The following is a 23,612-nucleotide window of genomic DNA, read 5'->3' as shown; positions in this document are numbered from 1 at the left end:
TGGCCTTAAATTCACTATGTAGCTGAGGCTGGCCTTGCACTCCTGATCCTTGTCTCTATCTCCTAAGTGCTTGGATTTCAGGCCCTTGTTACCTACCACACCTGGCTAAGGGGGAGAGAGAGAGAGAGATTGAGATATATATATATATATATATATATATATATATATAGAGAGAGAGAGAGAGAGAGAGAGAGAGAGAGAGGAGAGAGAGAGAGAGAGAGAGAGAGAGTGTACATGTTCCTCTGTGTGTGTGTGTGTGTGTGTGTGTGTGTGTTGCTCACGTGTTCCTGAGGGTCTGCATGCATCTCTGCATGTGGAAGCCAGAGGTTGATATCAAGTATCTTTCTTTTTCAGTTGATCCCCATCTTAATTTTTTTTTCTTTTTTTTTTTTTTTTTTTTTTTTGGTTTTTCGAGACAGGGTTTCTCTGTGGCTTTGGAGGCTGTCCTGGAACTAGCTCTTGTAGACCAGGCTGGTCTCAAACTCACAGAGATCCACCTGCCTCTGCCTCCCGAGTGTTGGGATTAAAGGCATGCACCACCAACGCCCAGCTACATCTTTGATTTTTATCTGTTTGTTTATGTTAGAGGTAGGGTCTCTCACTGATGGTGAAACTACTGATTTGGCTAGACTGCCTGGCCAGTGAACCCCAGGATCTCCCTGTCTCCATCTCCCAAGCCCTGGAGTCACAGAAGTGCTCCCTACACCCAAGTTTTGTTTGGATCCTAGGGATCCAAACTCAGGTCTTAGTGCTTGTGCTGCAAGCGCTTTACTGACCATGCCACTTCCCCAGCCCTAAATACTTTATCTTCAGATTTATTCTGTTTACACTGAATTCACCAGCGGTTTCCTTCGCCTTGGTGCTGTTTGATATACCCAGGATCAGAGCCCTTTCAGATCCCTGGAGACAATAGTGTCAGACGGCGTCCACCTGTCAAGCACTTGTGGGTTTTTGAACCTGTTAATGTTTTTCTCCCTTTGCTTCCAGTGATCACTGGTCAGCATCGAAATGGCGTAATTTCAGCCCGAACACGGATTGATGTTCTTATGGACACCTTTAGAAGGAAGCAGCCCTTCACTCACTTCCTGTCCTTTTTCCTCAATGAAGTTGAAGTTCAGGAGAGATTTGTGAAGTTCCAGGAGGAAGTTCTGGAGAAGTGCTCCATGGTGAGTAGAAAACAAAATCAATTTTTTTTTTTTAAAGTAAGAAATGGTTTATGACTCAAACAGGAAAATAGATACTTTTCTGCCCATAGGTTTTCATATCAGATATGGAGCATCTCTCTTTAAAAATGTATTTAGCTGGGCATTGGTGGCTCACGCCTTTAATCCCAGCACTTGGGAGGCAGAGACAGGCAGATCTCTGTGAGTTCGAGGCCAGCCTGGTCTCCAGAGCGAGTGCCAGGATAGGCTCCAAAGCTACACAGAGAAACCCTGTCTCGAAAAAAACCCCCAAAATAAGAAAAAAATATTTATTTATATTTATTTATTTATTTGTTTTGTGTGTGTGAATGTGTGCAGGGCACACCTGCCCATGTGGAGGTCAGAGATTGATGGTAGGTGTTTCCATTCTCTTCTCTCTCTACCTTCTATTTTGAGGCATGGTCTCTCATTGAACCTAGAGCCTGCCATTTGGCAGTGCTGGCTGCTGAGCTAGCCCTTGGGATCCTCCTGTCTCTGCACCACCCAACCCCTGTCTTCCCCCTTACCCTTGCTGAAGAGACAGATATCTGCCACAGCATTTGACTTTTATTTATTTATTTAAATTTTATTTGTTTTTATTTTATGTGCGTTGGCATTTTGCCTGCAGGTATGTGTGTGTGAGAGTGTCAGATCTTGGAGTTACAGACAGCTGTTAGCTGTCCTGTGGTGCTGGGATTTGAACCAGGGTCCTTTGGGAGAGCAGTCAGTGCCCTTCACCGCTGAGCCATCTTGCCAGCCCCAGCACCTGGCTTTTATGTGGGTGCTGGGAATCTGAAATCGGGCCCTCTTGCTTGTGCAGCAGGAACTTGACCTACTGAACCATTTCCCCGGCCCCAATTGTTTTAATTTTCAATTATTTTATGTATACATGAGTTTGCCTACATGTGTAGTCTATGTGCCATGTGTTGCCTGGTGTCTGAGGAGGCCAGAAAAGGACATTGGATCTTCTGGGATTAGAGTTGCTACGTAGCTGACTTTGAACTTTGGCTCCTCCTGCCAGTATTTCCTAAGTGCTGGAATTACCATGCCTGCATAGAAGGCCATTCCTGCATGCCTTTTGGGTGGCAGAAGAAGGAAGTACCATTACCTGCTGGTCTTCTGCCTCCAGTCAGTTGTGGCTCCTTTGGGATTAGTAGTACGATAAAGACAAATTGGTATATAGAATTGGAGGGCCAGAGAGATGGCTCAAAGGTTAAAAGCACTTACTGAGGTTCAGTTCCCAGCATCCACATGGCAGCTCAGAACTGCCTAGAACTCCAGTTCCAGGGTCTGCAGTGTCCTCTCCTGGCTTCTGTGGACTTTTGCTGTGTTGCCCAGACCCGGCTATTCTGAAACTCATGGGCACAATCAGTGCATGTGTGTGTGTGTGTGTGTATCTGTGTGTGTCTGTGTGTGTGTGTCTGTGTGTGTGTGTGTATCTGTGTGTGTCTGTGTGTTTGAGTCTTCATGTATTTATCCAAATTATCTTTAAGAAATTTATGTACTTCAAAGTAAAATTTTCTTTAGGCTTCTTTCCCTGCTTTTGCCAATACTAGATGTCCTTCTGTGTTGCTTTTGTCATAGGAAGGGACAAAAGAGGCAGAGGTTTCATTTTCAGGCTCTTCATTTGCAAAGTGTGTTCCAAAGGAAACCTAGGTCACATGATGGAGTGGATGCTTTTCAGGAAGGGCTTTGTTAGGCTGTGGTATTTTCAAGTCACATGTCTTTTGAGCACTTGTTCTGTGTATAGGTCATGTTTTAAACAGCCATTTCACAGCAAGGTGCAGGCACAGTGTGAGAAGTTTAAAAAGATACGGAATGTGGTCCATACACCAGATGGTGCCGCCTAACACGTATAGCATTAATCCTCTCAACCGAGTTTGCTGAAAAGTCTCCCAGAGGCTGGGGAGGGACAAGGTGGGGGGAAGGCATTTGCTGCCCAGCCTGACAAAGTTGAGGTCAAATATTGGGGTTATATGGTGGAAGGAGACAACTGACTAGTGCAAGCTGTCCTCTGTCCTCCACATGTGTGCTGTGGCATGGGAACCAGTACATGCATGTACGCACACACTACAGGGGAGGAGAGAATAGGAATGGATCATGCTTGACCCACCAGGACCATACCCCCTAAAGAAAACTGACTGGCTCTCCTTCCTCTGGCCTCCATCAACAGTTAGTAACCCCAGCTTCCTGTCTGCTGGAATGTTTCTTGCTTTGACCTTTTGCAGATTTTTTTTTTGCAGGCAACCATAGCTGCTGTGAGCTAATGGCTGTATTAGATATTCATGTACAGAGATGCTGTTTGCCTCTGAACCTTCGTCTCTTTTCTGTTTAGCGATTTATCTATTTTAATTTTATGTGTATGAGTGTTTTGCCTGTATGTAAGTACACCATGTGTGTAGTGCCTACAGAGACCAGAAGAGGAGGATGGATCTCCTGGAACTGGAGTTATTGGAGGTCATTAGCCACCATATGGGTGCTTGGAACTGAACCTGAATCCTCTGTAAGAGCAGCCAGTGCTTTTCATTGCTGAGCCATCTTTCCAGCCCTGGACCTTTAGCCCTTCGAATCCTTCTCCTCTTTTTCTTTCTGTTTCCTGAGCCTGAGAGATTTTTTTTTTTAATTGTCTGTTTTTGTTTTTGTTTTTCAAGACAGGGCTTCTCTGTGTAGCTCTGGCTGTCCTGGAAATTGATTTGTAGACCAGGCTGGCCTCAAACTCACAGAGATCTGCCTGCCCCTGCCTCCTAAGTGCTGAGATTAAAGATGTGCTCCACCACCACCCAGCATAGTTTTTTCTTTTTCTTTTGTTCTTGAGAGATTTTTCAGTGTAGATGATCTACTTAAAAGTTTGAAGTTTAAGGGCTGGAGAGATGGCGCATAGGTTAAGAGCACTGACTGCTCTTCTAGAGATCCTGAGTTCAATTCTCAGCAACCACTTGGTGGCTCACAACCATCTGCAATGAGATCTTGTGCCACCCTTCTGGTCTTCAGGTATACATGCAGACTGAATACTGTATACATAATAAATAAATCTTAAAAAAAAAACTTAAAACAAAAAGTTTGAAGTTTAAAAAAAATCTACTTAGTTTTCCCGGATGGAGGGTTAAAAATTAAAATTATATTTAGAATTATCTTACAGTGAAATTAGCTTTGGATTCTAATTTGTATAGATTCTAACAGGTGCATAGATTTCTGTGACTGTCATCCCTATTCAAATCTAGAGCAGGCTCATGGCCACAGGCAGCCCTTTCAGAGCTGAGTTTCCCATCCTAGTGGTATTCATTGTTGTCTTCCTGAGAATGCCATGCTCATGGAACCATACTGATAGGCTGTTGACAAAGGCCTCTTTCTCTTAGGGTAACGCTTGAGCTTCATCTGTGCTGTGTGTATCTGTAGTCCACTCCTCATTCTTCCTGCGTTGGGTTCTCCTTCTGGATGCACTACAGTTTTGCTTATTCATCCATTTGTTACTGGACATCATTTGGACTTTTCCAACTTCTGATAATTATGAATAGAATTGCTATGAACAGTTATGCGGCGGAGTTTTCTTATATAAACATAAGCTTTCATTTCCTTGCAGTAAATAATAGCCAGGAGTGAGGTTTCTAGTATCTGTCGTAGGTATATGTTTAACTTTATAAAAATATTACCAGTGCTGGTGAGATGGCTCAGTGGGTAAGAGAGTTTGCTGTGCAAGCCCAACAGCCTTGGTTTGGTTCCTGGAACCCGTGTAAGTTGGGAGGAGAAAACTGAGTTTACAAAGTTGTCTTTTCACCTCTACATGAGTGTTGTGGCATGCACACATACCCCTTACCTCCCACTCACACACACCTATACACACACACACACACACACACACACACACACGCTCTCACACACACCTCACCACACACACCTACATACCTACCACGCATACACACACATACACACACATACAGACCTCACTACACACATACAACCCACCACACTCACACACACCTCACCACACACACCTACATACATACCACATACATACACACACACACCTCATCACACACACACACACCTCACCACACACACCTACATACCTACCACATACATACACACACACACCTCATCACACTCACACACACACACCACACACACCTACATACCACATACACTCTCACACACATACTTGCTTGTTTTTCATCCTGGATGCTAGTCCTTTCAAGAATGTATGGTTTGCAAATATTTTCTCACAATATGTAGTTTGTCTTTTAATTCTCTTACCAGCTATTTTTTGTGGAATAAATATGTTACATTTTGATGGTCTAGTTTATAATTTTTTGTATTGTAGATCTGATGTCACAACTAACAACTTTTTGCATATATAGCCATAAAATGTGAAACTTCACTTATGCCTTCTTTCAGATTTTGTATGGTTTTGTTTGTTTTGCTTTTTTATTTTTAGGTATTTACTTCAGTTAATCTTTGTATAAAGTGTGAAGCTGGGCTGTGGCCGTGGCTGTGGCTAGGTACTAAGTGTTTGCCTTGTAAGGTGCAAGACCCTGATTTTCATTTTTGTTGCCAACCCAATCCCCTAAATGAAGGCAAGTTAGTTTTTTTTTTTTTTAAAGACTTATTTATATTTATTTTATGTGTAGGTCTGTGTACCATGTTCATGAAGTGCCTGTGGAGGCCAGAAGAGGGCTTCAGATTCCATAGAAGTGGAGTTAATGAGCCATCCTGGGGGCGCTGGGAACCAAACCTGGCTACCCTGCAAGAGTACCCAGTGCTCCTAATCATTGAGACCTCTCCAGTCTCTTCCCTTTTGTATATGAATGTCCATGCCATGTTTTCTTAATTCTGTAACGAAGAGAGTAATAAAGACAGTTGGGCTCGTTGGTGGTGGCATATCCTAGCATTTGGAAGGCAGAGGCAGGTGGATCTCAGTGAGTTCGAGGCCAGCCTGGTCCACAAAGTGAGTTCCAGGACAGCCAGAGATGTTGCACAGAGAATCCTTTCTCAAAAAACAAAAACAAACAATTGGAATAAAATACATTAGTGGTTAATACCTGTACTTTTTAGAGAGGTAGACTAAGATCTCTGGAGTCCTTACTTACTTGCAGTTGAGCAAATGAGCTTGTCTAATGGCCTAATTGGGAGCATTGTAGAAAGAATTAAATGAGTTAAAGTACTCAGCATGGTGCCTGGTCCATAATAAATATTTATTAAGTGTTAGCTGTCCTCCCATATTTACTGTTGGCTAGGTAAAAGTTGTGTCATTTGGAGAGTGAAGATTAGGTGGGCTGGAGATGTAGTTCAGGTGGTAAAGTGTTTGCCTAGCATGCTGGGAGCCTTGGGTTCATTGCCTAACACTGCATAAACAGGGTATACTGGTGCATACCTGTAATCCTAGCATTAGGATATAGGGGTCCCAGTCATCCTCAGGTCCATAGTGAATATGATCCAGCCTGAGAAACAAAAGATTCGATGAAGTTAGCTTCGATAGTTGTAGTAGTGGCAGTGACAATTTTTTTTATATAATTTTTTCCCTAAGTTCTCCTCCCTGCTCCTCCCACCTTGTTTCTCTGTGTATCCTTGGCTATTCTGGAACTCACTTTGTAGACCAGGCTGGTCTTAAACTCAGAGTTCCATCTGTGTCTGCCTCCTGCCTTCTAAGTGCTAGGATTCAAAGGCATGTGCTACCATGCCCAGCTTTTTAAAGCTCATTTAAACAGTGTTATTTTTAGTTTTCTAAGACAGAGTCCCATTTAGCTTAGGCCTGATCTTGAGTTCAACATGGAACTGAGGTGGGCTTTGATCGTTCTGCCTTTGCTTCTCAAGTGCTGGGCTCATGGGCAGTTGCTACTGTGCCTGGCAAAATCTTTTCTTTTTCTTTCTTTCTTTTTTTTTTTTGTGGTTATAGTATTTTATCACAGAAATAAAAACAGTATTACAAACACATTTTAAAAATGACTGACTCTCTTAAGAATTACCCATAGTCAATATTTCTACTTCATATTGACTATTTATAACAAGGGCTGATAATGCTAAATTAGTATATTGAACCTCTTTATAGAATGAGAAAATACAGCATTGGTCACTTTGAGCTTATATATTTTTTAAAAGATTTTATTTATTTAATATGTTATTAAATAATTAATTTATTTAATTATTCAACATTCTGCTTCCATGTATATCTGCACACCAGAAGAGGGCACCAGATCTCATAACAGATGGTTGTGAGCCACCATGTGGTTGCTGGGAATTGAACTCAGGACCTCTGGAAGAGCAGTCGGTGCTCTTAACCTCTGAGCCATCTCTCCAGCCCTGAGCTTATATTAAAAAAACAAAAACAAAAAAAACCAAAAAATGAATATATAGCATATGTAGTTACTTGGGGAGCAGCTGCTCTCAGACACACAAACAATTTTATACACATCTAGACAGGCCCTAGAGGCAAGAACTGAATCACTGTTCACCCACATGCCGGGAAAATGTCCCTTGGTTCTCCCAGACTATGAGGCCACAGTGCTGGTCTGTGCAGCTGTTATCAGACCACGCCCCCTTCCTGCTCTTAAGAGTCTGTCGCTGCCTCCTGGGTCATGATGACATTTGTGCTTTTGCTTCAGGCAAAATCTTTTCTTTGTTCTTCCTTTCTTCCTTCCCACCTTTCATCTTTTCTCCCTTTACTTTTGTTTCTACTGCTCTGTCTATTTATTGTTTTATGTTATTTTTAAAAGATTTATTTGCCCGTGCAGTGGTAGTACATGCCTTTAATCCTAGCACTTGGGAGGCAGAAGCAGGCCTTGAACTCACAGAGATCCACCTGCCTCTGCCTCCCGAGTGCTGGGATTAAATTCATGTGCCACCACAGCCTAGTTCAGACTGTCCTGTTAAAGCTGGATTTTGGGTGCTACGATATGGTGAGATAGATATGTGGGTACAGAAATATTGGAAGCCAGGTGCTTTAGTGTTGAGAATTGTAAAACTGAATACTTAACAATGAGACTATGAGGGTGAGTAGATTCAGATTGTACAACTATGAAGGACAACCAGGACATCATAGAGATTACATAACCCATCGTAAATGACAAAATTGGCTTTTAGTGCTTACAAGGTTTATGTGTATGTCAGATACTCATGTGTGTTAGAACATAGTTTTCATTTACATTTCAAAGCAAGGTGACTTTATTTAGCCTGGGAATGGCAGGTGGGCTAGAAGTTCAAAAGCACTGGCGTGAGAGATATGGTTCAGAGGAAGGACACTGGCTTGGTCCAGGGGTCCAGAGACATGAAGTGTCAAAGCATCACTTTTTTTTTTTTTTGCTGGCAGTGAGGTTGGTCAGTTTTGAAATTCTGTTCCTTGTAAATACCAATGTAGCTGAAACTCCGTCTTAGTTGTTTTCAGTGTTATGAATTCCTCATGTGAAACAAGTGCATTGTGACTAGTCTGTCTCTTTGTGTTTGTGTCTGCACACCTTTTCATCTTCTTACTTTTCTTTTGGCTCCTGGCATAGGCTGGTAGGGAGCAAATACTGGAAAGATCACTTTAATTCTACCAGAATGAGATTGCCTGCTATGAACATCATGCTGGCCTTAATCAGCCTGAACTACTTCTGCCCTGCTTTCAGGGAGACTTCATACTGACAGAGCCTCCTTCCTGCTTTTAAACCATTCCCTGGGAGCAGCAGGGGAAGAACACAGCATAAAAGAGGAAATAAGTGAGGGACTATTATCTCTGTTATTTGGGAGAGGTTTTTAGTGAGCTTCATTCTGGTGTTAGAATGACAGGCCAGTGGCTTTAAAAGCCTGTAGTCATTTTCTAGTGGCAGTCTGCATGTGTGATCCCAGGTTGGGTGAATTCTATCCTAGAAGCCTTGAGGACCTTGTACTTGTCCACTGAGGTACCATGTGTATCCTTAGAGGCTGCATGACATCAGTTTATTCTGGTTCCTCTTAAGCTCACCTGAGATCTCTGGTAGAGTTTTGTTGTCATTAAAAGGGGACAGGGTGGAATCAGTAGTGTGCTATCCACACCTTTAATCCCTGCACTAGGGAGGCAGAGACAGGTGGATCTCTGAGTTTAAGACTAATCTGGTCTATGTAGTAAGTTATAGGCCAGCCAGGGCTACATCATGAGATTCTTGTTTGGGGAAGAAAAAAAAAGGTGTGGTGGGTATCAGCATTCCTTTATTTAAAACATAGAAAATGAAATCTCACCCTTTCTTCATTGCTTTTGAGACAGAATCTTGTTTTGTAGCCCAGGCTGGCCTGGAACCTACTATATAACCCAGGCTGGCATCATATTTGAAGTGATCCTCTGCTTCAGCCTCCCAGGGGCTTAGATTGTTGGTGTGAACTATCATGCCTGATGTTAGTTTTCTACTTACTTTAAAGCTATCCTTAATTTTTCCTGTTTATGATGGTATTATAAATAGCCTTTTTGAAAATTGCAGTTTTCTTTCTGTTTCAGTTTTCAACTGTCTATCACTACTATATGGAAATAATTGGTTTTTGTTTGTTGACATTGTCAAGTTCACATTTGTAGATCAGTGTGGAGGGCTACAGTCACAAAGCACCAAAGCCTGGAGGGCTTATAGAACACTGATTCATTTCTCCAAATTCTGGAGCCTGGAAATCTGAGCTTAATAACTTGGTGGGATTGATTTCTTCAAAAACAATCTTCTTGGCTTGCAAATGGCTGTCTTCTTCTGGTGTCTTCCCAGGGGTTCCCATTTGTGTGTTTCCGTGTCCTAATAATGTCTTACACGGGCTCCAGACATCAGACATCAGGCTGGAGCCCATCCATATTTTTACCTTAATTATCTCAGCAGAGGATCTGCTACCGAATATATTCATACTTTAAGGGTCTCGTAACTCAGGCTGGTCTTGAACTTGATACACAACCATGGATAATCATGAACTCGTGATCCTCCTGACTCTGCTTCCTAAGTGCTGGGATTATAGTGCCACTGTACTGGGCTTCAGAAACCTCATCCTATCCTTTTGTCACCCTTTGTTGGATTACTCCCTTTAGAGCAAGTGGCCTCTTCTGTCTCTTTGTGAGATTTACGCCTGTCCTTGACCTCACCCTTCACTCTCCAAGGAAATGAAATTTACTTTTAGCAAAGTGTTTCCTGAAATTACCTTCTCTGTGCTCATCAGTTATATAGGAAATGCTGTTTTGACTATAGACATTATCACACGGTCCCTGTGCTTCACCTCCCTAAGCCCGAGTGTTCAATTTGGGATTTAGCTGCTCACAGACGTCAATACGGTATTTTTTTTTTTATCTGTGTGACCTGCAGGTAAATGGCACCTTATTTTTTCAGTCCTTTCTTGCTCACATTATGGTTCATAAATGTCTTACTGTCTGGAAGTTCAAGAAGTATATTACAACCCTGTGTATCTCTCAATCATCTGTAGCTAGTGATGCCGCTATAATTCCACTTTATCTCACAGCAGGGTCTGGTAGAAAGCACATCAGTAATGAAAAACAGTAATTCAAACTGTGTATGGTGGAGCATTCTGAGGTTTAAAGATCCGTCTGCAGCAACCCAGCAACCAGGGAGTTTCAGGCTGCCTAGAGAACCTGCATTGGTTTTAGCTCCAGTGGCATGATTTTCATATTGTGAGAGGCTGCCACTGGGCTGAAATGGCTCTTGGGTCTAAGTTCTCCTACTCCCCCTAGTTAGGGTTTTGTTTTGTTTTCTAGTAGGATTGTTCACTGAAAAAGAAAATTATATATAAAAACTTTAACATATCACTTAGAATTCTTTTTATATTAGGAAAATGATTTAGAATGAAGATGGTCTGGTTATAAGAAGAATCATAAACCCCTTCAATTCTGATGTTGGTTAGGAAAGTAACAAAAGGGAGGAACTTACAGCATTCGCACGTTTCACACAGTTCACATAGTCTGTTAAATGCCCACCGCATGCCATATAGAGATAACACATTGTAAGTCTGTATTTTATATTAATAGTGGACTCTGCCCTTAAAGATTCCACACCCTCCTGGGGGCGGGGGAATAGACTTCTCCCAGAAATGGTATTGTAAATGGAATGCTATCAGAGCAGTGCAGTGAGCACCTAGAAGGGATTCTGTGGCAGTTAGAGAAGGCTTGCTAAGGTCAGTGACACACAGGATTTTGAAGGAAGGTCAGGGATTTCTGTCAGGCCCATCTGGAGAGGACATGACACTTTTGAGGTATTAAGGGAGGATGAAGAGTTTCTTGAGACTGGAAAGTGGATAGGCAGGAATGATGTAGGGGTCCAAAGGGGACAGATAAATTGTTTCCAGGTTCTGATGAATCTTAATTTGCATAGCTCCTGTAAAAAAACGAGAATAGTGAATTTAGCATTGTAGAAAAGTTAAATGTGAAGGTGGTATGGAGGATGTTTCAGAGTTAGAGAGCTGAGTACCAGGTAGGAGCCTGTTGCTACAGTCTCGAAAGAAGCTGGGGTTTCTGGCATGTTTGGGGGGGATGCATTCCAGGGAAGTTTCATAGGCTTTCTCCAAAGTGGAGATAGTAATAGTACTGGAGTCACAGTGTTGGTAGGACGAATAAAATGACTTCATTTTAGAGCCGACCATGGCAGGTAGATAGTGCTGTGTGAGTGAAAGGTGGTGTGATATAAACTTATCACAGCAAATAGGACTTGTGGTAGTTCTGGGGGTTAAAGGGTAGAGGTGAGGGAAAGAGTGGCCTCGGCAGCTGCCGAGGGACTGGGAGTGTAGCTCAGTGGTCGGGTGCTCACCTAGTGTTCATGAGGCATGAGTTCCATCCCTAGCTCTGCTGAAGGGAGTGGGGGGAGGGAGAGAAGAATCAAAACAGAAGCTGAGGCTCTGCCTTGCAGCAAGTTTGGTTGCACTGTCAGTAGTCACCAGTGTGTCTGTCTTTGGGAATTGATGCTGGTTCTAGAAGCATTGCTCACCAATGCATGTAAGCAGCCTTTGGAGGTGCAGTTAAGCTTTGAGGAACATAAGCTTGGTGACATGGCTCTCATAGAAGCTAAGAGGGCTCCTCCTTTAGGAAGGGAGAGGCTCTTCTCTTTAATGGGTGCATGGGAAAGCTCTTTCTCTGGTCGTATGAAGGCTAGAGCTTGGCTGTTCTTTCTTAGAAGAACCTCTCTACTTTCTCAGTGTGTCTGAATAGAGAGAATTTATAGGCCAGGAAAATCAGTATATACGGTTTAACAAGCTATTTCATTAATAACACATAGAGGCTCTCGAATGAAAGTCAGTTTTCCTGAACACTCTAAAGGAATAATGGGAATGACTCAACAGAGCCTCATTTAGCTCCCAGTGCTGCTATTGCTAGAACAGGGAACATGGAGATGGTTTGTGTAGTGTTGCCTGAGGCAGCCTGTGTTTATTCCATGCTGCTGTGTGCCAGAGAGACTCCATATAAATGTCACTTAACCTCCAGAATGGACCTGAGATGGAGGTGTGACAGGCCGTGAACTAGGTTTCAGAGCAGCTTGGTGACACAGTGCTTGCTGATAGCTGGCAGTTAGAACTTGAACTTTGCTTGCCTGGTTACAAATCTAAACGCTCACCACTCTGCCTTATTTGGACAACTTCATATATTAGAGAAGTTTATATTGCTTGCCCAGAACTGCTTTGATGGGATTCACCACAAAATAACAGTACAATGAGCAGAAGGACAGGCCTCCATGGTAATTTCCTTTCCGTTTGCACAGAGCACCAGGAAGTGAACTGGTGAGTCCTGCACAGATGCCTGTTTTCTTAGCAGCTCCTTATTTATGGGCTGCATGTGCAATAATTATAGGACCTTTGACTTAGAGGTAAGGTAGGCGATCTCTTCTATTTCACAGAAGGGGAACTGAAGCTTGGGAAAGTAACATGACTTATCTAGCAACAGTGAGTTGGTTAGGACCTGAGACGATATTCTGGGGTAAGGCCTAAGTCGTTGTAACTCCTGTAGCTGTTGACACATAATAAACAGGTTTGTAGTTTGATGATGATTTTTTTTTTTTTTGTCCCTGGTAGTCAGCATCTACTGTCAAGGCAGAACACAGTGATCAGAGTCTGAATTCAGAGTGTGTTTCTCAGTCACCATGTAATAAGCATAGCCTTGCAGGTCCATGTCTGAAGAGAGGCTTCCTGTCTGCTTGCTTTCAGGCACTCTGGGCAGAAGCACCTGGGTAATGGCTTATGTGATTTGAATGTTAAGAAAGCAGAAAGAACCGGGTGTTGGTGGCACACGCCTTTAATCCCAGCACTCAGGAGGCAGAGGCAGGCGGATCTCTGTGAGTTTGAGGCCAGCCTGAGGCCAGCCTGGTCTCCAGAGCGAGTGCCAGGAGGGGCTCCAAAGCTACACAGAGAAACCCTGTCTGGGAAAACCAAAAGAAAAAAAAAGAAAAAAAAGAAAGCAGAATGAATGCCCCATGGTGGGCTAATCTGTTCCACTCTCTTCATGCCTTTCCTCCAAGCTTGCCAGTTTTAGAGTTACATTGCCAACATTTCCTGGAGCTCGAGACCAAAAATGAGATGGGCCTGGGGGTGTGATGCTGCACACCTGTCACCTGATCTACTTGGGATGCTGAGGCAGGATGATGGCAAATGCAAAGCCTAGCTGGCCTATATGTGGTAAAGCGAAGCCTGAGTCACTTAGCAAAGTTCTGTCTCAAAATAAAAAGGGCTGGGTATATAGTTCAGTGGTAGAATGCTTGCCTATCGTGTGAGAGACATTAAGTTCAGTTCCTAGGATCTAAAACAAAGTGAAATCAGCAAAACTCTGTGATGCTGAAGTGGCTGCCAGTGGGAATCTACAGCAGCACTTCAATGCAGAGTTAAGGCTGTGCACTGGGGACTCTGAACTCTGATTCAGGCTTAAACATGACTCTGATGGAGGCTGCTTTAGGTTTGTTTTGTTGTGTAACCCACAAAGAAACTGAGGCTCAGAGATGTGGCTTTGCCATAAAGAAGCATGCTTATTTTCATCCAGACAAAACTGCCCCAGGAAATTCCTGTTACTTCAACCCTGCTTGCCTGTCCTGGGTGGAAGGTCAATACTGTTAGAATTTTCAGGCGCCAGCCTGGGTGGCCAACCTAATGGAGCAGAACAGTTCCAGCTCCAAATAATGGCAGATTTGGAGTGGGGCCCAGTGTAATTAAACCCTGGAGTAAAGAACTTGATGTTGGTCTTGATTTGTTTCAATGAACAGGCTTGAGGTAGGAGTATATATTCCGAGCAAAGGGAAACAAAGGCCCTAGAGATTTATACCACTGTCTTTAAGATTGTTTGATCTTATATTAAATTTAGACCCTTCTGTAAAAGATGTGGTTGGCTTATTTTTATTTATTTATATATTTATTTTGGTAGATGGCAGTGCTAAGCAGGGTAAAATTTAGTGTTTCTCTACTCATTAAAAGACTTCCCAGTAAGGTTACTTATGAATTTCCAGTAGAGTTAAAGACAGGATGACCTCATGACTCACAATCCCCTTCAAGACTTGAGTTCATGTAACCTTGAGATATTCCATTGTTCTATGTTGTGTTGTACTTCATGTATTTAGTTTCCCAGTATTCAGCGTTTCCTTGTCAAGTAAACCCAAGCTGATAAAAGTAGTAGTCTCCTAAAGGGTAAGATAAAGTGAGTCCATTGTCTTTTCTGTTGCTATGACAAAATACTTGATAAAAAACAATATAACAGGGCTGTTGAGATGGCTCAGTGGGTCAGGGCACTTGCTGCCAAATCTGCTGAACCCAATTTCTGGAACCTACATTGTGGAAGGAGACAACTGATTCCCAGAAGTTGCCCTTTGACCACCATACATGTGTGTTGAACATGTGTGTATACATATTATTTAAATAATAAATAAAAACTTTTAAAAAGGAATAGGAAGGAAAGAGTTTCTTTCGGCTGTTTCAGAGCTATCAGCCAATGGTAGACTTTCTCGTCCTGTGGGCTTGAGGGAGGGAGGCTGGGAGTATGGGCTCCTGGACTGTCCCATGAAACCCTGTCTCAAAAAGATAAAGAGAAAAAGTATTCAGAACTTGTTTTAGTGTGAACTTGGTGTTCATTTGACACCCCCCCCATACATGTTGCTGTTGAGAGAAAAATGGAAGCATTAATCTAATTAATCTTACCAATAAAGAAAGTCGGGAGTCAGATAGCGGGTAAAAACCTGAAAGATCAGAGAAGCAGGGGAGCAGCCACAGGTGCTTCCTACCTCTCCTGTTCCTATAACCCTGTGAGTGGCTGTTTGGGAACTGGCGGGTAGGAGGGAAAAATACAAGAAACTATGGTTTTGGGCATGTTAAGGACACGTTATACTGCTGAGCTATACCCCCAACACCTTTAATTCATCTTCAGCCTTAGTTTTTTTTTCCTTCCTTTTAAATTCTTGTTAATTTATATTTTAATGTATATGCCATCAGCATACTTTCTTTTTTAATTAAATATTTTTATTTGAATTAAAAACAAGATTGTTTTACATGTCAATCCCAGTTCCCACTCCCTCCCCTCCTCCCCTACCCCCCCCCAACTAACACCCTACCTATCACATATCCTTTCTGCTCCCCCTGGATGGTGAGGCCTTCCATAGGGGGGTCATCAGAGTCTATCATATACTTTGGGATAGGGCCTAGGCCCACCCCTGTGTGTCTTGGCTCAGGGAGTATTCCTCTATGTGGAATGGGCTCCCAAAGTCCACAACTGTGCTAGGGAAAAGTACTGAACTACTACAGGAGGTCCCGTAGATTTCTGAGGTTTCCTCACTGAAACCCACGTTCCTGGGGTCTGGATCAGTCCCATGCTGGTTTCCCAGCTATCAGTCTGGGGACCAAGAGCTCCCCGATTGTTCAGGTCAGCTGTTTCTGTGGGTTTCACCAGCCTTGTCTGGACCCCTTTGCCCATCACTCGTTCTTCTCTGCAACTGGATTCCAGTTCAGTTCAGTGATTAGTTGTGGGTGTCTGCTTCTACTTCTACCACCATCAGCATACTTTCAAAAGTCAAAACTGTATAAAGAATCATGACAGGTGTGGCGGTGCATAACTGCAATCCTAGCACTTGGGAGGCAGAGGCAGATAATCTCTGAGTTCCAGCCTGGTCTACAGGGTGAGTTCCAGGACAGCCAGTGCTCTTATACAGAGAAACCCTGTCTTAAAAAACAAAACAACAACAACAACAAAAACCAAAACCAACCAACCAAACAAACAAACAAAAAAACCCTCCAAAATATGTTTTAAGTATCCATTTCTAGAAGTAGGATCACTGGGTGTGTGGCTCTGCTTAGGCCAGTGTCACACAATACAGTGGACTGAGAACTTTACTTTTCCACAGTTCTAGAATCTAGAAGATGAAAACCCAGGTGTAAGCAGAGTTGAGATGTCTTGCTCAATTGCAGATGACTTTCTCTCTGTGTCCTCCCTATTTTTCTTTTTTTGTGTAAAGATATCAGTTGTGTTGGATTTGAACTCCACCCAGTGGCATGAGTTCACTTTATCTGCTTCCAGGCCTCTTCTCTAAACAGGGTCCCACTGGGAGTGAGAGCCTTGACCTAGGGTGGGTGCGAAGGTTAACACAATTCAGTCTAACCTTGGGTTTTTTTCTTTTGGAGTCAGGGCATGCCAGGCTGACATTGAACTCTTAATCCTTCTGTCTTTGGACTCCAATTGCTGGGGTTATAGGGCATTTTGCATTTCTGCTCGCACTATGGGAGCACCCATGTCCCCACAGTCTGTACTGTGCATGTATTATCAGGCTTTTGAACTGTCAGTTGATAGGTGAGAAGAAGTACTCAGTATAGTTTTAATTAGTATTTCTTTTTCTTAGTTTATAAAATGTATTTATTGTTAATGATCTGAGTGTCTGTAAGACTGACTGATATAGCCAGAATTGGGTGGAAATATAGCACAGTGGTGCTTCTGCCAACCCTTGGCAGAGGCTGTGTGTGGCTGAAGGATCCTGATGGTGGTAATTGTGGTCTCATGGGACCCAGAAGCCTATCTCCATGGAAACTAGCCTGACACTGGGATGGGGCCTGGGGATTACCCATGAACATCACTGAGAGATACTTGCAATGGAAAACAACTGTAGGTGCCCTCCCCTGTCCTCCGCTCAGAGCTGCTGCCGAATGTTCCCTCTCCTGTCTTCATAAAGATAGAAGAAATGGCATGGCTATGTAGAAGGATAAACAGAAGCTCCCCCAGGACTGTGCTTCCCGAGGGAAAAGGGCAGCAAGGAGAAGCCTCCAGCCCTGAACCCCGCCAAGACCCTGGGGCCACAAATGATTGACAGAGGGCTGGCACTTCTGCAGGCAGGGAGAATATGTCTCCTCTTGGATCCTTCCCATCCTAGTTTGGCAAAAGTCTTGGTTCTTGAGCTCTTGAAGGAGAACAGTTCACACCGGGCAGAGAGGGTTGGAGGGCAGGCTATTGCTGCTTCTCTTGCCACCAGGCCTGACCCTGCCAGAGCCACCATCTCCTCCTCAGTTCCCTTTCTCTAGAAGCTGATTTCAAGTGCAATCAGGGCATTCACTCAGGACATGGGCAGACAGTGGTTTATAGTGTACAACTGTCAAACTTGAAACTTCTTTGCGTGTGTGCGTGAGTGTGTGAGTGTGTGTGTGTGTGTGTGTGTGTGTGTGTGTGTGTGTGTTAGGTCCAAAGGAAACTCCAATTCCTGAAACTTCAAAGGACAGTCTAGTACACTCATCCTGGACATTACAAGGATTTCTGGCTATTAGATAAAAGCCAGTATTCCTCTTCTGAGGAACGCCTGTGAAACGTTCTCATCTACCAAAAAGTCATTTCCCTTACCTCTGGCAGAAGGGCCCTGTGACTACCTGTGGTGCCTGTTAGCATATCAAAGCCAATGCTGGCCTCCAGGCTCCCTTTGTATCTCAAGTACCTGTTACACACTTCAAAGTCCATGTCCTTCTCCCCTACCCTAAACTCATTTCAGTTTAAGGATTCCCTGCCCTAGCTACCCATTCTCCTTATTACCCTGCTAGTCTCCATATGTTGGCACGAGCTCTCTCTCTCTCTTTCCTCCTCTCTCTTCTCTCTCCCTCTGCCCCCTCCCTCACCTTCTCCCTCCCTCCCTTCCCTCCCTCCCTCTCTGTTCTGCTCTGCTCTTGCTTCTCTGACTATCTTTTCTCTATTCTCTATCTCTCGCTATTCTTCCCTCTCACAGATTGCCCTGGCCAGGTCCAATCTGCTGGTTATGTTTAGTCTATTTCTTTCTTGCTCTGTTCTGGACTTTTCCAGATGCCTCTGGCTGTTTTCTCTCTCTCTCATATCTACAATAAAAACTTTCCCCTTAACCTTACCATGGAGTGGTCATGTCATCATTTTATACAGCATGGCCTACTAGAATGAGAAAGCCACTGGTAAAATCTGTGATTTTATTTTATTATCTGATACTCTGATCTGAAGAGTTTAAGTTAGATTGAGGGTTGACAGTTCACATTAAGGATGTTGTTTAACAACTTTTCATGAGCTGATTGTGACTTTCAGTATGAGTTAGTAATAGTAGAAATATTAATTTGAAGTACAAAAGTCTAGGAAAGGAACCACTGTTCTTTTAAGGGACACCTTCTCAATGATGTCACTGCCAAGTTCAGATCACCCAACATACTAGCAAAATCAGTTTTGGGTGATCAGGTACCAATGGGATAGTCTTAGTTCAGGTTTCTGTTGCTATGAAGAGACGCCATGACCACAGCAACTCTTACAAAGGAAAACATTTAATTGGGGCTGGCTTACAGTTCAGAGGTTTAGTCCATTATCTTCATGGCAGTGTGTGGGCAGACATGGTGCCAGAGAAGGAACTAAGAGTTCTACATCTTGATCTGCAGGCAGCAGAAGTAACTGTATCCCACACTGAGCATGGCTTGAGCATATGAGACCTCAAACTCCACCTCCACAGTGACACACTTCCTTCAGCAAGGCCACACCTCCTAATAGTGCTCCTCCCTATGGGCCAGGTATTCAAACACATGAGTCTATGGGGGCCATTCCTGTTTAAACCACCACAGGATTTCTTGTTTCAAAGGAGTGGAGGTGGATTGGAGGGCATAAAACTTGAATTTTCCCTTCCCATAGGGTTTCTGCTAAGGTGGCTTCATTTGTCAGGGACAGGGAATCCTCTTCCTGGGAGCCAAGAGGAAGTCTGAAAGCTAACAGAAAGAGATGTTTTCAAAGTATCAATCCAGCTGGGAGGCATTCTGTTAGTGACACATGCTCCCCCCCCCCCAATATAACTAAATGTGTACTAACAACATAGCTTTAAAAAAGTAAAACAAAATTATGCATTATTATAAAATAGTCAGATGTACATGTTCTCTCTCTCTTCTCTCTCTCTCCTTCTCTCACACCCACACACAACACACACACACACACTCTCACACACACACACACACACAATTAGTTTTCTAGTACCTTTATCCTCCTGTGCCTGCCTTGCTTTGACATCTCGGTTGTCTGTCTGTCTGTTCACATCTTGGCAGCATCCGCTTTTCCCTCATTCCCGCAGGGTATCTGCTCTCATTTCTGTGCAGGGTGTTGCAGGCTTGGTTCTGGTTTGGGGAGCTGGTTTACAGACAACTTTGCAGACTGTCATCACCCTGGCTTCTCTCCTCTAGCATCCTCTTCAGCTTTTCTTTTGGTTGTGGCAGTGACAGTGGTGGTATGTAGCCATTGAATGTGAGGCTGCTGGGATGGGTCAGGGGTGGTTCTTATGTCTTCACACTGGTCCTCTTGTTTTAATGAGTGAAATTGCACATTGTTGTTGTCTATGTGGGATTTTGTGTGTGTGTGTGTGTGTGTGTGTGTGTGTGTGTGTGTTATCTGATTATGCCTTTTGTCTACCTAATGGGGTTTTTCTCTAAGTCGTTTGAGGATTCGTTTTTATTTATTCATGTGTATATGCATGTCTGTATCTATGTGTGAGCATGTACGTGCACATGTGGGGTCCAAATGAGGGTGTAGGGTGTCTCTTTGCATCCTTCTCTGCCTATGCCTCTGAAACAGGATCTTTTCCTGAACCTGGGGCTTGAATCTTTGCTAGGCTAGAAGTAAACAAATCTCAGCAATCCTCCTGTTTCCATCTCTTGTGAAGTTGGGGTTGCAAGTGTTTGTAGGAAATGCTTACTTGTTACTAGGGACACAGTCCCCAGTCGTATTTGTGGTAGAGTTGCGCACACTGGAGTCATGTAGGGAGCATCACATGCCTTTCCTAATGTAGTGGGTGTCACTTTGGGTTAGAACAGGTGGGATGTATGCCCTGTACTTAGCCCTCTTCAACACTTTAGAGATGATTGTTGCTCTTACTTTGAGACAGTTTGACCATGTAGCCCAGGCTGACCTTAAACTCATGGCCCTCTTGCCTCAGCATCTTGAGTGAGTGCTAGCATTCCAGGCAATGTTACCATACCCTGTTTTAAAGCTGTTTGTTCCTTAAAATCACCTGCTTAAATTAAATGAGGCAATTTGGGTTGATGGGTAGAATAATAAAACTCCTTCATCAGATACAAAAATAGCTCAAGCTCCATTAACATCTAGAAAATGGATAATCTGTTAACTACTGTTTCAAAGGCAAAAATGAGGCAGTGTGTCCTAGGCAAACCAAGAACTGGGTACAAGCTGTGTGTGTTAAATGCATTTCTTTTGGGTGCCTTATTAGGCTAGGGATCCGATTATGGATCTTAAAATTCAAAGCTTGAATTCCTCCTGCTTGGCTCCTATTTAGAGGAGAGTCTCTCTCTCTCTCTCTCTCTCTCTCTCTCTCTCTCTCTCATTTTCCATTTACAGAGTAAGGTTCATGAAATATAATAATTACTCTAGTTAAGGTATAAAGTGCCTTTATGGTACACTAGATGTGGTCAACTGGAAGACATTATGCTGACTGAAGATAGCCAATCACCAAGGTTGTCTTTTGAATAATTCCTTTTTATGTGCTGTATGCAGAATAGACAGATTGGTAAGCAAATCCAAAGAGACACAGGCCACATTAGAGCTTGCCTTCAGGACAGGAAGTGATCTTTTAATGTATATGGAGTGTTTTGAGGAGATGAAAGGTTTTGAAAGTAAAAAGAGCATATTGGTTATACAACATGAATATGCTAAATACCACCAAATTTTACATGGTAAAGCAGCACATTGTATGTGAAGTGAATTGCACTTTAATTAAAAAAGGACTCAGAAATCATACTCACCTTTTGTGCTTCCCAGGGTGAAGGTATGAAAATGTAAGCATTGTCAATGCCAGGGAAAGGTGACTGCCTTGGATGTGGCCACGTGTTGTCTCCACATTCATTGTTCATTTGTCCTTCTTGGCAGAACTTACTTATTTGCAGTTCTGGAGAGTCAGTCTAGAGCTTTGCTTGGCAAGTACCCTACCACTGAGCCTCATGTTGAGCCCTCAGAATTTAGTTTAATGAAAAGTATGTATCTGGATATACTGCAGTAGCTGCTAAGATAGAAAAAACCCTATACATTTTGGTTTGTTTGAGGCAGGGTCTCACTCTATATATAGCTCATATTAATCAGAGATTACCACATAATGCAGGTTGGGCCCAAACTCAAAATCATCCTGCTTAAGCTTTCCAAGTGCTACCATTACAGATGTGCCTCACCACACTCAATGTGAGCCCTCTACAGTTTATAGAGGGTGTTACTGTGGAGGCAAGTCCGTAGGGTAAGTTATTCTTTGGAGAACCCAGAGAGACTCAGTTGCTGTGAAATTGACAAAGCTGATGGCAGACCAAAAAGAGATATTATTTATTTTTGGTAACAGGCTGACATTTAGCTTGGGCTGGGCTTGAACGCCTCATCTGACCTCCCTAGTTCAGGAATTATAGACATGTGCTACCACACCCAAGGTCAAAAACTATTCTTTTTTTTTCTTTGTATTTATTCTTCTCTTATATAATATATCTGGACCATTAGCATCCCTCCTCCTTCTCCCAGTCCCATCCTGTCTTGTCCCCCAGATCCACTGCTCCCATTTTCCTTCAGAAAAGAGCAGGCCCCCCAGAGAAATCAACAGAACATGGCATAACAAGACTCAATAAGACTAGACACAAACCCTCATATCAAGGCTGGACAAGGCAACCCACTAGTAGGAAAAGAATCCCAAGAGCAGGCAAAAGAGTCAGAGACACCCCACTCCCACTGTTAAGAATCCCACAAAACCCCCAAGCTAAACAGTTATAGCTTGTATACACAGGTCCTAGCACAGTTAACATACTGTGCACTCAGGGCTGGAGAGATGACTCAGTGTGTAAGAGAATGCACTGTTTATGGAGCAGACCAGGGTTCAGTTCCCTGCACTCACATCAGACGGCTCACAACCACCTGTAACTTGAGCTTAAGGGATCCAACACCCTTTGTGTTCCATTCCATGGAATCTGACACCCTCTGCTCTATGCAGGGACCTGTGTACTCTCAGTGCGCATAAACTCAGACACATACAGACAATAAACAAGCTTTAGAATATTGTATTCTTTTTTTCCTGAGAATTGTTGTTCTGTTGGGCTACTGTTCATTAAAACCAGGACCACCTACTTGGGTTCTACTACCAAGCATTGCCCCCAAGTCTCTAAATAGTATATGAAAAATCACATAATATTGGAGATTTCAGCAATAGAGGCTTGGCTTCTGGGATTCGCAACAAATCATGTCCAGCCACTCCAGAAAATGTAATGATGAAAGGCCTGAAAAGAGTTTATTCTCCTTAACTAAATGGGAAAGACGGGGTCAAACCTCCTCAGTCCACCTTGGCAGGTACCGACTGGAGCCTCAGATTCCCATATTACAAGGGAAGAATTTGGGTAGGGGCATGAGGTATGTATAACTAAACAGACTTATGTCAGGCTCCTGGATTATGGGGCGTTTTATTGCTTGGGCAGGCAATTTTGTTCCCCTGAGAAGACTATTCCTATTTGGCACATGGATGGAGAGACAGCCTTCTCCTGGGATGATCTGTCTGTGTCCCTGTCCTGGTGGGTTTGGGGCTTTGCCTGGAGACTGCCATTGCAGGGACCCGCAATTGTCTCAGTGACTCTGGGAAATACTTTCGTTCCTCTTATCTTGGTGTCTTCAGTCAGTGTGGAGGAGGATTACCAGCTTTAGATGGACATTCCCTAAGTGAGTAACAAGAATGAGCAACAGAATTGAGCAACAGAATTGAGTAACAGAATTGAGCAAGAATCTGACCCAAAGGTTTCAAGCATAGAGGAAACAGGTGCAACAAGAGCCAGCGCTGTGAGCCATTTGTCCTGCTTTAGCCCGTCATTAGACACGTGCCAGGGCCAAGGGAAGAGTCAGTGTTTTTTTGTTTTTTAAAGATTTTATTTATTTATTATGTATACAGTCTTCTGCCTGCATGCCAGCAGAGGGCACCAGATCTCATTCAAGGTGGTTGTGAGCCACCATGTGGTTGCCGGGAATTGAACTCAGGACCTCTGGAAGAACAGTCAGTGCTCTTA

The 23,612-nt window shown here is 43.3% G+C and overlaps 1 protein-coding gene across 5 annotated transcripts in view; it reads left to right on the top strand.

Annotated features, from left to right (window-relative positions):
• Ascc1 (activating signal cointegrator 1 complex subunit 1) overlaps positions 1-23,612 on the top strand; it is an 89,173-nt gene that overhangs the window by 8,907 nt on the left and 56,654 nt on the right. For all 5 annotated transcript variants that reach the window (XM_027388314.2, XM_027388315.2, XM_027388313.2 and 2 more), the window contains exon 5: positions 988-1,166. In XM_027388314.2, the coding sequence (XP_027244115.1) occupies positions 988-1,166 (179 nt within the window). The remainder of the gene's footprint in view (positions 1-987; positions 1,167-23,612) is intronic.

The sequence above is a fragment of the Cricetulus griseus genome (genome assembly GCF_003668045.3).
Source record: "Cricetulus griseus strain 17A/GY chromosome 1 unlocalized genomic scaffold, alternate assembly CriGri-PICRH-1.0 chr1_1, whole genome shotgun sequence".
Classification (NCBI taxonomy): Eukaryota; Metazoa; Chordata; class Mammalia; order Rodentia; family Cricetidae; genus Cricetulus; species Cricetulus griseus.
This window is presented reverse-complemented; position numbering and strand designations above follow the sequence as displayed.